The sequence below is a fragment of the Sus scrofa genome, chromosome 16, assembly GCF_000003025.6.
Source record: "Sus scrofa isolate TJ Tabasco breed Duroc chromosome 16, Sscrofa11.1, whole genome shotgun sequence".
Classification (NCBI taxonomy): domain Eukaryota; kingdom Metazoa; phylum Chordata; class Mammalia; order Artiodactyla; family Suidae; genus Sus; species Sus scrofa.
The window spans coordinates 71,258,900-71,275,401 of record NC_010458.4 but is presented as its reverse complement, the minus strand read 5'-3'; the positions used below and the strand labels follow the sequence as shown (position 1 = coordinate 71,275,401).

Genomic DNA, 16,502 nt, shown 5'->3' with positions numbered 1-16,502 from the left:
CCCTCCCTCTGTGCCAGGCACAGTCGTGCGCACCTTGTGTGTTTCCCCTTTAGTCCCGCAATGTCCCGATGAGGTAGGTACCATGATTTTCTAATGTTTACAGCGGATTCGAAGGCCCAGCGGTGGAGTGACACGGTCGAACACAGATCGTTAGGGACAGGAATTTGAACGCAGGCCACCTGACTCCTCGTCCCCCAAGTCTATTGTAGTCTTTGTTGCAGCGCCGTGTGCGGCTCCAGGGCACCTTTGCCCCCAGAGCACTAGTCCCTGGGGACAGTACCAGCCTCGGAAGGTCGACTGCAGCGGCATTTGTAGTTGGGCCAGTTGTGGGCTTCCAGGGAGACAAGGGTTGGGCGTGGGTCTGTGACCAAGGAAGAGAAAGGGTTTGGGCCTCCTTGCGACAGGTTTTCCTACAGGTGGCTGACGGACGTGCTGCCTTAAAAGCTTCTGGGGAAACGACAGAATAAAATGACTAAGTGCAACTGAACCTGGACAGTGTGCTGTCAGATTTGAAACGTAGTAGGCTGACGATGGGAAATTCCCACCAGCAGGAAGTTAGGCCTTGATATCTTGAATCTTTGCTTCATTTTTTAATTGGGGCAGACTTTCGAGAAAGACCTTGGAGAAGATTGTTTGACTTCCTCGTTTTATAGTCGAGGAAAATGAGGTTGCACTTTGAGGCGTTTCAGATCTAGCCAGCATGTGTAAGTTAAAATTTGAAATTGGAATGGAAACCTTGGTGCCCAGTTAGAGTATACATTTGACCTCTGTGGAGCCTAAGCTCGGTGCGTTAGGGGTGATAGCTCTTGGAATTGGAAATCTTACCCTTAAGGCGGTTGGGATCTTCTGTGGATGAAAGTCTGTCTATTTAGCATTGTTGCATGTGCTCCTGTTACATGCAAATGTAGAAGGTACCTTCAAAGACTTGTGTTTAAGTATTTCTAGTAGAGTTATATTTCTTTAGGCTAGTGTATTAAGGTAAAAGTAATAAATGTTCCTGTGTTGCAGGTTCGAATCATTACTTTGCATCACAAATGGCTACTTGAGCTAAAGCTGCAATAAAACTGGGGGGGCTAGCTTTTCTGAATACTTTTTATTGGGGTGGCTTTCAATTTTTTTTCTCTTTATTGTAAAGAAATTTATTCTGTGTGTGCAGACACTTTTTAGGATTAGTTTTTAAGATTTTTTTTTTGCAGCCAGAGGAAACATAATTTTTAGATCCTTGTAGGAAATTAAAAAGCTAAGAGGAAGCTTATTATTTTTAAGTATTTCCATTTAACAAGTAATTTCCATATTTCTTAAAAGAAAGTAACAGTAGGATAAAGGACCAAAATATTATAAAGACAAGTTCTTTGTTGGGGTTGTCATGAATAACAGGTAGCTTTAGATTATAACATTGTTTTCCTTGGAGCTTGCCTTCCTGTAGCAATTCCAGTTACCTGCATTTAGACACCAGTTAACTATTGAATTAGCATTTTAAGTTACTAAATGTTATAACATTGTGATGACATACATTGAACTGTTAGGTTTGAGTTCAGCTAGTTATTTCTGGAGGCAAAATATGTCAGAAAGTTCTTTATGCATTAATTGAGGGAAATTTTTGATAGTTTCCCATTCAGATGTTTAAAAAAATACTGTTTTTGACTTTGGGCAAATGGTTATCAGTTGGGCAGGAATATGAAAACTGGTAATTCACAGATGGATAGGCCAGTTGACCTCTTGTGCATTCATTTGTCAGGAACGAATGAATTGAAGCAGATTGTGATTAATATAAAATTTGTCTACCTTCCTGCCTCCCAGCCAAGCTAGAGGTTTTATTGCTAAATCCTTTGAATTTGAGCTTTTGTACCTCTTCTGACTGGTAGAAAAGTAGGCAATTCTTTGTTCTTTATTTAACTCACTCTGCTTTGCTGTTCTCAGCTGACAGTGTGCTAAGGGAACATCAGGAGATTTGGTAATGTTTGTTGGTGACCTACTTTGCAGTTTTTTTTGTGATTTTATTGGTTTTAGCACTTTGCATAGAAGTAAAAGGCAGAGGTTAGTTTTACGTTTTTATAGGTTCATGAATCGAATATGGTTCTTAGGATGGATGGAATAGTGTTAAAAGATGAAATTTGGTATAAAGCCTGAATGTGTGACCTAAACCAATTTTTCTTTTTGTTGGTTTAATAAAATTACCCGCTTGATAATTCAACATTTTGCAGTGGAATTTGTTTTTTTAAAATATTTTGGAATTCAAGAATGTATATTCATTTAATTGTGCTTTAAGCCCGCCTTGTGCAGAATTAACTGACTTTACAAAGGGAGCTGATGGTTAAAGTAGGTAGATAAGGAAACACCCCCCTCACTCCCCCAGTCAGTTTTTAATAGCTAGTGGGAAGAGCCTTTAGTGTAGTACTTGTCCTTCCAGTCACGGAGATAAATTTAGGCCCAGCAACTGTGATCTCATTTACAGTTGGTGATGACACTGTGGTGGTTGACTAGATTTATATTAAGTTAAAAACTCAGCTTTCTGTTTGTTTTTTCTCGTATTCCTGGACACCCTGTCTGGCCTTGGTCGGGAAAGCTGACTTGCAATCAGGACGATAGAGTGAAGCCGTAGAAATGATGTGCACAGGAAAAGTGGGAGAGTAGGGGCTTTACAAAGCCGAAAGCAGTCAGAGGCTCTCTTGTGGGCTCAGGCCTTTGCAAATAAAATCAGGTCTTTAGATTACTTTAGGTGATAGATTTCCACTTCCCTCTGGCCAGTCCGTTCTGTCATATTGCTTGACTGTTCTGTATTTCAGGTATTTAATATAACGTAAATATGAGAGATGGTTCAGAGAGAAAAGCTGGCTTTCTGGATGGGACACACTTCAGCTTAGTATCTGGGATGTCTTCCTTGGTGGCTGCTTAATTAACATTTTGTGTTTGTATATAGCCTTTTATGAATTTTTATTTTATTTTTATTTTTAGGGCCGCAGCTGTGGCATATGGAAGTTCCCCGGCTAGGGGTAGAATTGGAGCTACAGCTGCTGGGCTATACCACAGCTACAGCAGCGCAGGATCCAAGCTGCGTCTGTGACCTACACCACAGCTCATGGCAATGATGGATCCTTTAACCCACTGAGTAAGGCCAGGGATTGAACCCGTGTCCTCATGGGTACTAGTCGGGCTCGTTACCACTGAGGCCTGACAGGAACTCCTGCCTTTTATGTGTGTTTTTAAAGTGCTTTTACACATCTTAGGTATTTTAATCTTTTATTTATAAGAACCGAAGCTCTAAAACTCAAATACTTGTCTAAACTATTGGGTAAAATGCATGATGTACCTAGTGGAGAACTTAGGTATGTACTGAATATTTCCCTACTCAAAAACCTTGAAGGTTTCAGAATCTTGGAAGGCATGAGTTATACTTACCGTCCCTTTTGGGTTTTCTTAGACACTGCCCCAACTATTACCTTCCATGTTGGTGGACTGTCTTGAGCTTGCCCTCGTTGTTTCGTGGCATGTATACATTTCCGCTTTATGAGATCTGAAGTTCCCATCTTGGTGCAGCGGAAACGAATCCCACTAGGAACCACGAGGTTGTGTGTTTGGTCCCTGGCCTCGCTCAGTGGGTTAAGGTTCTGGCGTTGCCTTGAGCTGCAGTGTAGGTTGCAGATGTGGCTTGGATCTTGCGTGGCTGTAGCTGTGGTGTAGGCTGGTGGCTACAACTCTGATTGGACCCCAAGCCTGGGAACCTCCATATGCTGCTGGTGTGGCCCTAAAAACACACACACAAAAAATGTTTAGGCTTTATGAGATCTAAAGCGTAGGAAATCCATGTCTTTTTTTCTTTTTTTTGCTTTTGTAGGGCCACACCTCGGCATGTGGAAGTTCCCAGGCTAGGGTTTAGCTGGCCTATGCCACAGCCACAGCCATGCCAGATCTGAGCTGTGTCTGTGGCCTCCACCACAGCTCGTAGCGATGCTGGATCCTTAATCCACTGAGCGAGGCCAGGGATCAAACCTGCATCCTCATGTATACTACTTGGGTTTGTAATCTGCTGAGCCACAACGGTAACTTCTGTAGTTAATATTGCAAAAGGATGATTGTTGACATTTAAGATTTTGGCCCAAATTCATTTTTTTTTTTTTCTTTTTTTTCTAGCACTCATGGCACGTGGAAGTTCCTGGGCCTGGCATCAATGCTGGATCCTTAATCTGCTGAGCCACCAGGGAACTCCAAAACTTTTTTTTAAAAAACAGCTTTGTTGAGGTGTAATTGACATAAAATAACATACAACTGTTTCGAGTGTACAATCTGATAGCTTTTGGCATTGTTTATACTCATGAAACCTAACACCAACCAAGATAGTGAAAATAATCACCCCCAAAAGTTTTCTAATGCTTCTCTGCATTCCTTCTTTGCTGTCCACACCCTCCTCTTCTGCCCCCAGAAATCCCTTCTCTTGCTTTCTGTCACTGAGGATAAGTTTACATTTTCTTGAATTTTTATGTAAGTAGACTCATAATGTGCTGTTTTTTTTTTTTTTTTTTAAATTGCTGAGTAGTACTGATTGTTCTTTTCTTTTTTTCTTTTTTCTTTTTGTCTTTTCTAGGGCTGCTCCTGAGGCACATGGAGGTTCCCAGGCCAGGGGTCTAATCAGAGCTGTAGCTGCTGGCCTACGCCAGAGCCACAGCAGTGCGGGATGAGAGCCGCATCTGTGACCTACACTACAGCTCATGGCAATGCAGGATCCTTAACCCACTGAGCGAGGCCAGGGATTGAACCCTAAACCTCATGGTTCCTAGTCGGATTTGTTAACCACTGAGCCTCGACAGGAAATCCGCGATTGTTCTATTCTGTAAGTCACTCGTTGATGGACATAATTTGTTCCCAGCTTTTGGCAATTAAAGATGAAGCTTCTTTTGGGCACCTGCATATGGAAGTTCCCAGGCTAGGGATTGAATTGGAGCAGTTGCTGCTGGCTTGTGCCACAGCAATGCCAGATCCGTGCCTCATCTATATAACCTACACCACAGCTCATGGCAACACTGGATCCTTAACCCACTGAGTGAGGCCAGGGATCGAACCTGCATCCTCATGGATATTAACTAGTCACATTCACTTCTGCTGAGCCACTACGGGAACTCCCAAAGATGAAGCTTAAGAAATTGCCTGACTTTTCCCAAGTGATTCACCATTTTACACTCCCACCAGCAGCGTTTGAGAGCTTGATCTCCTCCGTAACTCGTCTGACTTTTTATGTTTTAGGCCACCAAGGAACCTCCAGCATTGTCTTTTTTACTGAGAATGGTGATCACATAGACAGGATTATTCACAAAACTGTCAGTGTTTATGGTCTCATGTTACTGAAGAACCTCCGTAAACATTTTGTAGTCACTGGTGCATTTGGGTGGTTCGGTATTCTTAATTATTCTGAAATATCTTATAATGTCTTTTATTTGGATTTTTTTTCTTTTGGCTTTGTCCGCAGCATATCAAAGTTCCTGGGCCAGGGATTGAATCCAAGCCGCAGCTGTGACCTACACTACAGTCGCAGCAGCAACGCCGGATCCTTAACCCATTGCTCTGGGCTGGGGATTGAACTGGTGCCTCCACAGAGTCAAGCTGGATCATCAACCCACTGCCCCACAGCAGGAACTCGGGCTTTTTTTTTTTCTTTTGGTCTTTTTAGGGTCACCCCCCTGGATTATGGAAGTTCCCGGGGGGGGTCATATTGGGAGCTGTAGCTGCTGGCCTACACCACAGCCCTAGCAATGTGGGGATTTGAGTCCTGTCTGTGACTTGGATTACAGCTCATGGTGATGCTGGATCCTGAACCCACTGATTGAGACCATAGATCAAACTCATGTCCTCATGGAAACTAGTCAGGTTTGTAACCCTGTGAGCCACAATGGGAACTCCCTGGCCTTTTCTTAGTTGTTGAAGAAAAGATGTTGTAACTGTTACAGAATTCTGAACGTTCTGAATTCTGGAAAACCTGACAGTTTGACCTGATGGATGATAATAAATCTGTTTTTGCTTGTATAAAATTCTAACCGCCATTTTCGTTGAGAATGCGTTGAAACCAAGCTTTTTATTCCTGTTATGTGGCACGCACTCTCAAGTTTTGGGGCTAGAAGGTTGCATAAGAAATGGTCTCTAGGAGTTTCCAGTGTGGTGCGGTGGGTTAAGAATATGATTACAGCGGTCAGATAGCTGTGGAGGCATGGGTTTGATCCCTGCCTGTTAGGGTGGATTAAAGGAGCTGGTGTTGCTGCAGCTGCTGTCTATGCTGTGGCAGCTGCAGGTCTGGTTCTCCCCCTAGCCCTGGAACTTGCATAGGCCACAGGCATAGCCCTAAAAAGGTAGGGAAAAAAAAGAAGCTGGGCTTTCCACTTGAATGGAATCACGTATTGATTGTAGTATGAATATCAGCCTTGGGAGCAAGACCGTTTGCCAGTACCCTGGAAATAAAGTACCGTCTTTCTGGAACATTTCAAAATACTGATTGAGAACCTAGTTTTGCAAAATACTTAATTATATCAAACTTAAACTAATAATGAAAAGTAATGTTTGGTAACTTGGAAATACAGATTTCTCTGACAAGCTTTAGGATTGTAACAGGTAAAGAAAAATTCACAAATGAGGTTAAGATCAATTTAGCATTTAAATAGGTTTAATTTTCTTGGCTTTGTGGCTATTCAAATAAAGTATTGATGATAATGGTGAAATCAAACTGTTGTTCTTTTGCATTAACTAGATGATCTCAAAGGGAAGGGAGATGTTCTAGATGTCTATATATTTACTCTTTCTTCCCTTTGGTATGTAACGGAGGATTTTCATCACTTTATATGAGAAGACTGGATGTGAGAAGTAGTATTTGGTAAAATATTTAGAGATGTATATGAGACTTATTGGCAGTATCAAAAGATGCAGTTAGGTTGATGTTGTTAGGTTTGGGTGACGTAAATAGTAAAAGGGACAGGTATTCAAGAATAATGCAGTTGTGCACTAGATGAGGAGAAACAGCTGCCCAGAGTGCTTGTGCAAGAGTTGGTCAGCCAAACTCAATCCACTTTGGGCATCCTTTAAGGAAATGAAAATAAAAGTTCTCATTTTTCCTTTGTACCGTGGTTAGTTACACAAACCTCTTAAACATGTTTGCCTTCATGTTTAAGGTCGGGATGATTTTGGTGCAAATGAAAAGTTGGGTTATCGCATGCCAAAATTTTTTTTTGAAAGTTTTTTTTTTTTTTAAGAATAACTGACAGGAGTTCCTGTCGTGGCTCAGCGGTAACAAGCCCGACTAGTATCCATGAGGTTTCAGGTTCGATCCCTGGCTCCCTCAGTGGGTTAAGGATTTAGTGTTGCTGTGGGCTGTGGTGTAGGTGGCAGTTGCAGCTCAGATCCCGTGTTGCTGTGGCTGTTATGTAGGCTGCGGCTGGCAGCCATAGCTCCGATTCGACCCCTAGCCTGGGAACTTCATATGCTGTAGGTACGGCCCTAAAAAAAAAAAAAAAAACAGAAGCAGTGACAGAAGTTGAGAATTTAGTGTGTGCTATGTGCCTTTCTTAACACTCAAAGATAGAAACTTTAAGTCATGATAATTTGGAGGTGGTAGGGATTATTTTGTTGAGTAAAAACATCTCATTTGTTAACCTTTTGCCTATTTTATTTTCATATTTTTGGTCCTGTTATAATCTAAGCATATTTAGAATTTTATTTTTTCTAAAGGCAGTAAAAATTTCTGAAAAATTTTTTTCATTTGGTCAAAAGAAAAATGTGGAAGTATGTGTCCTTATGTATCAAAGCTGTATTTATCACTCTTGAATACAATATTGCTAAAAATAAGATCGTGTTTTAATATTAAAACTGGAACACTCTTAATTGAGTTGAATATATTAGGAAAATTACGATAAGATGCATCTTGGAAATAGGTACCTTTGTGGTTCTTTTTAAAAATTTTTATTATAGTTGATTTACCTTTGAGGTTCTTATATTTAAAGAAAATTGGGAGTTCCCATCGTGGCTCAGTGGTTAACAAATCCGACTAGGAACCATGAGGTTGCGGGTTCCATCCCTGGACTTGATCAGCGGGTTAAGGATCTGGTGTTGCCGTGAGCTGTGGTGGAGGTTACAGATGCGGCTTGGATCCCGTGTTGCTGTGGCTCTGGAATAGGCCGGTGGCTACAGATCAGATTAGACCCCTAGCCTGGGAACTTGCATATGCTGCGGGAGCAGCCCAAGAAATGGCAAAAAGAAAAAAAAACCCCACAAAAAAAAAACAAAAAAAAAGAAAACTGAATGTGGGAAATAATGATGAATTAATTCTTCATAGTGGTTTTTTCCCCAAGCATTCATCTAATTGCAATAAATTTGAACGTATAAAATCTCACTGGTCTGTATGTGTTTTGTTTATTCTTTGTTTTTTATTTTTTTTCTTTCTAGGGCCGTGCTTGCAGCATATGAAGTTCGCAGGCTAGGAGTCAAATGGAAGCTGCCGGCCTACAGCACAACCACAGCAACGCCAGATCCAAGCCTCATCTATGACCTACACCACAGCTTCTGTCAATGCTGGGTCCTTAACCCACTGAGAGAGGCCAGGGATCAAACCTACATCCTCGTGGATGCTACTTGGGTTCTTAACCACTGAGCCGCAGTGGGAACTCCCTTACGTTCATTCCTTTTAAAAACCATGAATTGCTGAAGTAGTCCCATCAGTCTGAGCTGATCTTAGCTACATGGTTCAGTCTTCTCCCTGCCGCTTTCTCCCCTTCTGCTTGATCTTTGAAGTTGAACATACTTGACTTTTTTCTCCCCCAGGTTGAATTGACCAAAGCAATGGTTATGGAGAAGCCTAGTCCCCTGCTGGTCGGGCGGGAATTTGTGAGACAGTATTACACGCTGCTGAACCAGGCCCCAGACATGCTACACAGGTAAAACCTTTTTTTCCCAGGCAGCATTTATGCTATGTTTTAGTATGTGGGAACTGAAAATATGAGTGTATAACATTCATGCTTTTGTGTTTTTGTTTTGCTGTTTTTGGTGAATCATGAATCATGGAAGAATGAATTGAAGATAGGAGACTGTTCCAATAATGACATTCATCTATGTTGATACGCTTTAAAATATTGCCGTATCTTTTTAATGGAAATGATTTATGTTTATTGTAAATTAAAACATGTATGAACAAAGATGGAAGTCTTTAGTGAAACAATACCAGTACCAATTTCTTTATGGATCTGCACATAAATATTCACACACATATCTATCTATTTGGCTTTTTAGGGCCACACCCACGGCATATGGGGATTCCCAGGCTGGGGGTCCAGTTGGAGCTGTAATTGCTGGCCTGTGCCACAGCCACAGCAACGCCAGTCTGAACTGTGTCTGCGACCTACACTACAGCTCATGGCAGCGTCGGATCCTTAACCCACTGAGCGAGGCCAGGGATCAAACCTGCATCCTCAAGGATACTAGTCATATTCGTTTCTGCTGAGCCATGACAGGAACCTCTATCTGCACATTTTTTTAATATACTGTTTAGCTGTTTTACTTGATACCTGATGATTTTACAAGGGTAGTACATATGTTAATTTTAGTACATATATTAATTTTAGTATCCACAAAGTTAATTTCCAGGGATGTAGCATGTACTTTAATCCTCTAATAAAGAATAATATGTGGAGTTCCCGTCGTGGCGCAGTGGTTAACGAATCCGACTAGGAACCATGAGGTTGCGGGTTCAGTCCTGCCTTGCTCAGTGGGTACGATCGGCGTTGCGTGAGCTGTGGTATAGGTCGCAGACACAGCTTGGATCCTGTGTTGCTGTGGCTCTGGCGTAGGCTCGATTAGACCCCTACCTGAAACCTCCATGTGCCATGGAAAAAAAAAAAAAAAAAAAAAAACAAACAAACAAAAAAAAGAATAATATGTAAATTGCTGCCATTATTTCCTCCTACAAACAGTGGTGCATTATACAAAACTTTTAAGTATTGTGTTGGACTTTACTAGAATATTTCTTTTTTTCTCTTTTGTCTTTTTAGGGCCGCACCCACGGCATATGGAGGTTCCCAGGCTAGGGGTCTAATTGGAGCTGTTGCTGCTGGCCTACGCCAGAGCCACAGCGATGCTGGATCCGAGCTGTGTCTGCAACCTATACCATAGCTCACGGCAACGCCGGATCCTTAACCCAGTGATCGAGGCCAGGGATCAAACCTGCGTCCTCATGGATACTAGTCATATTCAATTCCGCTGCACCTTGACAGGAACTCCTTTTTTTGTCTTGGACTTTACTAGAATATTTCTTAGAAATTCTGAAAATGTGTATTTGCTGGGCCATAGCTACTTTTTCTTCTATACTTGGCTAGCTTGCCTATTGGATACCACGTGAATAATAGGTGTAAATGAAATTCATTTTGAGCCCTTGCTCTGAAAATGAAAAAACATCCCTTGGCTAGTTTTTTTAAAGGCTTTACAATTTCCAAAACACTATTTTACCTGTTTCCTTTTTTTTTTTCCTTCCCTTTTTTTGGTCTTTTTAGGGCACTACCTGCAGCATATGGAAGTTATCAGGCGAGGAGTCAACACTGCAGCTGGCCTACACCACAGCCACAGCAGTGCGGGATCTGAGCCATATCTGTGACCTACACTACAGTTCACGGCAATGTTGGATCCTTAACCCCACCGAGAGAGTCCAGGAATCCAACCTGTGTCCTCATGAATACTAGTCAGGTCTTTATTGCTAAGCCACAACAGGAACTCCTTTTTCCTCTTGATCTTTGTAAAAACCTTCTAGTAAGGCATTGTAGTATATGAAGTTAATTTCTTTTCACAAATGAAGGTCCTAAGGGGTGAAAATTTGCTGGTATCCACACAATTATTGAGCGATGGAACAAATCTGTAAGCTTTTTTCCCCCCTTTTTATTGCTTTTTTGTCAAAATTGTATTTTATGCCCTTAGAAGTTATAAATTTGGAGTTTAAAATGCAGGTATTGAAACTAACCAAATACATTAATATATTTCTTGTCAGTATTGTTTATTGATTCATTTTTTTTTAAACATTTAATCTCTGAGTTACATTTCGATGCAGTGAAAAGTGGCTTAGCCAGCAGTGAACTGATTGACTGGCTGCAGCCTTTAATAACTTTTAAAAGTTAAAAGGCAGTTTTGGGATCTTCAAGGGCCCAGATCCATCCCTTTTGGCGGGGGCAGGAGGAAAAACAGGATGTAGAATGACATGTATATATAGGCTCATTCATGAAAAACTGTTCATCTGGAGTACAGGTGTCAAGTAATCCTAGTAGTAATTATCCCTGAATTACCGCATCCCGTGTGTGTGTGTGTGTGTGTGTGTGTGTGTGTTGGGGTGGGGTTGGCACTTTCCTAACCAGTACTAATGAAAGCAGTTGAGGATGTAGATGAATTAAAGCTATGGAGAAGCTCTTAATACATAAGTGAAAATTGTTAAACTATTAAACCCATTTGCCTGACTTACCGGGTTTTTAATGAGAACTCATCCCATGCATTCTTAGATGGAAAAGGATTCTCCAAGACTGTAGAGTATAGATAACCTTATCTACATCAAAACTGCCTGTGTTCTCCTTTGAATGGAAACAGAAATTTGTATTTTGAGTGGTCTTCCTAACATGAACTACAAAATCCTTCCCAACTGGATCATCCAATCCTGAGTTCCAGACTTGTAAAAATTTCTCGACCAGGAGTTCCCATTGTGGCTCAGTGGTAAAGAAGACCTGACTAGTATCCATGAGGACATGGGTTCAGTCTCTGGCCTCCCTCTGTAGGTTAAGGGACCAGCATTGCTGTGAGCTGTGGTATAGGTCACAGATGTGGCTTGGATGCTGTGTGGCTGTGGTGTAGGCTGACAGCTGCAGCTCCAATTTGACCCCTAGCCAGGGAACTTCCACTCGCCACAAGTGCGGCCCTAAAAAGTGAAAAAAGATTTTCTTTTTGGATGAAATTGACTCTCATTCAACACATGTTGCCACATGTATGGAACAGATACATCATTGTATACAAAGATGAAAAAGAAAACATTCCTGCCACCAAGAATGTACCTGGGAGGCAGATAGGTAACGGTCATGAACAATAAATAAGTAGTCTTAGGACATTTTAAGATGACAAGTGTCTTTCTGTTTTACAGATTTTATGGAAAGAACTCTTCTTATGTCCATGGGGGATTGGATTCAAATGGAAAGCCAGCAGATGCAGTCTATGGACAAAAAGTAAGTATAGCAAGCTTTACATAGGCTCTTAAGCAGCCAGAAAACTCGTAAGATTGAGGTGGGTACATGCTTAAGAGGTTTGTTGCTATTTGAAGATAAAATTTTTCAACCTCTATTGAGAAATACAGGTATTTAGTAACTGTTTGATTTATGTGGTAGTCATTGAAAAGCTTATGATGTCACTTTTATTCACTTTGTATGATACTCTGAGATAACTTGTTTTGGCCTGGGGATCTGTTGTAGAAATTTTTTGGTATGTTAATTTAGGAAATTAGTTTTAAAAAGCTCAACGTGATCACTGGGAATATGCTATTAAGACAAATTATAAGGGGGGTCTGTGTAGTTTAAATGTGAACACGTAAATTCTCTGTATTTGTTGTGTAAGAAAATGTTTTGTTCCTGGAGATGTGTAAGTGTTAAGGTATTAGCTCTTGCCTTGACTCCTTAGGAAATCCATAGGAAAGTGATGGCTCAGAACTTCACCAACTGCCACACCAAGATCCGCCATGTCGACGCTCACGCCACCCTGAATGACGGCGTGGTGGTCCAGGTGATGGGCTTGCTCTCGAACAACAACCAGGCTTTGAGGAGATTCATGCAGACTTTTGTCCTTGCTCCTGAGGTACGAAAAAAAAGTGAAGTTGTACATGTCTTTTTAAAAACTTTAAAAAAGTTTTTTTGGTGGCTGCGTCTGCGACATACAGAAGTTTCCTGGGCGAGGGGTCTGATCTGAGCTACAGCTGAGGCCTATACTGCAGCCATGGCAATGCTGGATCCGAGCCGCATTTGCAACCTACACTGTAGTTTTTGGCAGCGCTGGATCCTTCACCCGTTGTGTGAGGGCAGGGATTGAACCTTCACCCTCAGATACTGTGTCAGGTTCTTACCCTGCTCAGTCGCAACAGGAAATCCTTACCATTTTTAATTGTAAACCATTTGAAAAGTAAATTGGAGATATGATGCCTAGTCATCCTCAGATCCCCAAGTGAGCATTTCTTAAGAATATGAAACTGTATTCCAGTGCCAGTATAGTTATCAAGTTGAAGAAATATTTCTGTTATAAAATTATCCGTCTACAGTCCTTATTTAAATTTTGGTTATTGTCCCAATAATATTTTTTGTAGTGATTTTTTTTTTTTTTTTTTTTTGCTTGTCCAAGATTCAGTCTATGGTTACACATTGCATATAGCTGTCATGTCTCCTTAGGCTCTTTTATTATTTCCTTTGGATTGGTTTTAGGTTATAAGTGTTTTTGAGTGCCTCTTATTAGGGAGGCACTTGATGTTATTTGGTCCTGTTATTAGTATCAATTAAGATGTTGGTCATCAGGTTTTGCCACTGTAGCATTAATACTATTTTCTTGCTCAGTTAATGGGGGCGAGTCTTTGAGACTATGCGTATACCTTGGTCATCAAACTTTTATGCACTAGTTTTAGCACTTAGCTGATCCTGGCCAGAAAAATGGCGATCATCTAATTCTGTATTTATTTATTGGGCTACTTCTGTAAAGAACTTTGCCTTTTCTCCTATCTATAATGGAGTCTTTATTTAAAGGATTTAGTTAATTACTACCTTTTTATCAGTGCCTTAAAATATCCCGGATTTGCTAGGTGTAAACCCCTTCAAGCTGGTTTTTATTTTTTGGTGTTTTTTGGTGTTTTTTTTTTTTTTTTTTTTTGAGGGGAGGAAGCACTTTGTGGCACAAAGGCTCATCTTACACTCTTTCTGCTCCAGTTTCTACCCTGTTTTTGGAATCAGCTGTTTTTCTTGAAGGAGCTCGTTTTTTTTGTTGTTGTTGTTCAGTTATGCTTAAAAAAGGACCACGGTTGTATTTTGATTAACTGGACTTGTACTGTCTTTCTGACTGGTCCAGACTGAACAGTCAGGAAGCCTGTGTGCATGAGCTTGTGGAAGGGATGCCACTGGGATCTGCTGATAGAAAGCTTTCTCTGCCACTATTCTGTTGAAGGATAGTGAGTTTAAAATCCCTATCATTTTACTTTTTGAATATGAAATAATTCAATTGTCTATTAAAAATTAAATGAAATCATTTTAGTCATGATTTTTAGAGGAAAGCTTAGATTATCTGTAGTGTTAAAATTGTTGATAGGCTTCTAAAAATATGCAAGCGATTGTGCAATAATTGCTCATTATTCTAAGTATAATTCTTTTTTTTCCTTTAAAGAGGATATTCTACCATTACCTTAGTATAATGCATTGTTACATAAACTGTCATGTGATACTCAGCTCTAAAGTAGAAGTTGATATTCCTCATTTTACAGATGAAGAAACAGTCTTAGAAATTGAATGACTACTGAATGACATAGTTGGGTCTAGGCTCAGGTGTGTCTTGTACCCAGTGTAGGCAGACCTCACTTACACCACCCTGAAGAGCTTGTGTCAGTGTTCTAGGATGTGGATTTAGGAATTTTTATTTTTCGTTTTTATTTTTTTGCTTTTTAGGACCACAACTTAGGTGTATGGAAGTTCCCAGAGCTAGGGGTTGAATCAGAGCAGTAGCTGCCGGCCCATGCCACAGCCGCAGCAGTGTGGGACCCGAGCCGTATCTGTGACCTAGACCACAGTTGATGGCAGTGCTGGATCCCCAACCCACTGGGCGAGGCCAGGGATTGAACCTGCATCTTCACGGATACTTAGTCACATTTGTTTCTGCAGCACCACGACGGGAACTCCAGATGTAGGGATTTTTAAATATCTCACTGAAATTGATAATAGGTATTTATTCAATAAATGATTTGAGGTGTAGGCTGTGGCATCTTAAATACTAGAGTTTTCTCAGTTTGGGGATATTCATCCAGTGGAATTTTAAGCACGAAATGTATTTGAGTGTTCTTTTTTTTGTTGTTTTTTTAGGGCCATACCTGTGGTGTATGGAAGTTCCTAGGCTAGGGGTCGAATCAGAGCTGCAGCTGCCGGTGTACACCACAGCCACAGCAACGGGGGATCTGAGCTGAGTTTATGACTCACACTACAGCTCACGGCAACGCCGATCCTTAACCCACTAAGCAAGGCCAGGGATAGAACCTGCATCCTCATGGATGCTATTGGGTTTGTCACCACTGAGCTACAATGGGAACTCCTTGAGTGTAGTTTTTAACAGCTGTGATGTTGAGCAGGGTTTTTCAGCTGTAGCCCTGCTAACGTTTTGCGCTGAACAGTTTGTTGGGGACGCTGTCCTGTGCAGTGCAGGATGCGGAGCAGCATCCCTCTCCTCAACTCGGTGGAAACTAACATGTCTCCAGAAGTTGCTAAGTGTCTCCTGGGGTTGGGCGGTATTGCCTTTGGTTGAGAACCATGGTAGGGTGATTTGGATGGTTAAAGATCTGCTGAAAAATGAAAACGTTTGTTGGCATTGCAGGGCTCTGTTGCAAATAAATTCTATGTTCACAATGATATCTTCAGATACCAAGATGAGGTCTTTGGTGGCTTTGTCACGGAGCCTCAGGAGGGTAAGTTACTTGTCTAAGTTTTTTTTTTTTTTTGGAATCAGATTGATCTGAGGAAAGTAGAGATTTCTTGAATGTTTTTAGAATTCCTTGTATTTTTTATTAGTAGCTTTTAATTGTCAAGACATGAAGATCTGAGATTTTTTAACCTACTTGAACTGACAGCTTAGTGGATAGTGGCAGAAGAGATATAAAATTCCTGAGTCAGAAGTAGGTTATTACAGCAACAACAGTAAGCTTTGGCCATAGTTTCTGTAGAACATTGATGTTTAAATGGTACCTGCTTAAGTGGAACCCTAAGTTTAAGGAACTGAAACAGTGTAATGGGCAGCAAACATGCCTGCCTATTGCTCTGGAGATAGACAAAGTTTTCCTAGAGTGTTTACTATATAAATATTCTTAAAAGATAGTCCGATGTATGTGTAATTGGGTCACTTTGCTGTACAGTAGAAAATTGACTGAACATTGTAATCCAGCTATGATGGAAAAAATAAAAATCATTATTAAAAAAAAATGAACAAAAGCTGGTTATTGCCTCAATTTTAAGATGTTTGGAAACCCAAGAGACCTATGGAGTAATTAGTATTTAAGTGTTTTCTTATGACTGAGAATTCTAAGTGCTTTGTATTATCTGTAATACAACAGTCTTACAGATAGGTACTTTGGGCACTATTGTTCCTATGTAATAATTTTGGCTCTGAAAAGCACAGCAGTAATTTGCCTGATGTCATATAGCTAGTTTGATGGTAGAGCCTTCATTGGATTAACTGGCATTATAATCTTAGATTCCATGCCTGTCCGTAAAGCTTATGTCATAATT

At 40.8% G+C, this 16,502-nt stretch overlaps 1 protein-coding gene across 3 annotated transcripts in view; it reads left to right on the top strand.

The window, feature by feature from the left end:
* The window catches only part of G3BP1 (G3BP stress granule assembly factor 1), a 40,087-nt gene that overhangs the window by 710 nt on the left and 22,875 nt on the right, over positions 1-16,502 (top strand). For all 3 annotated transcript variants that reach the window (XR_002339497.1, XM_021076549.1, NM_001205405.1), the window contains 4 exon segments: positions 8,794-8,906; positions 12,134-12,215; positions 12,664-12,837; positions 15,595-15,685. Coding sequence is in view for 2 of the 3 variants with exons in the window: in XM_021076549.1 (XP_020932208.1) it covers positions 8,812-8,906; positions 12,134-12,215; positions 12,664-12,837; positions 15,595-15,685 (442 nt within the window). In the remaining variant the exon portion in view is untranslated.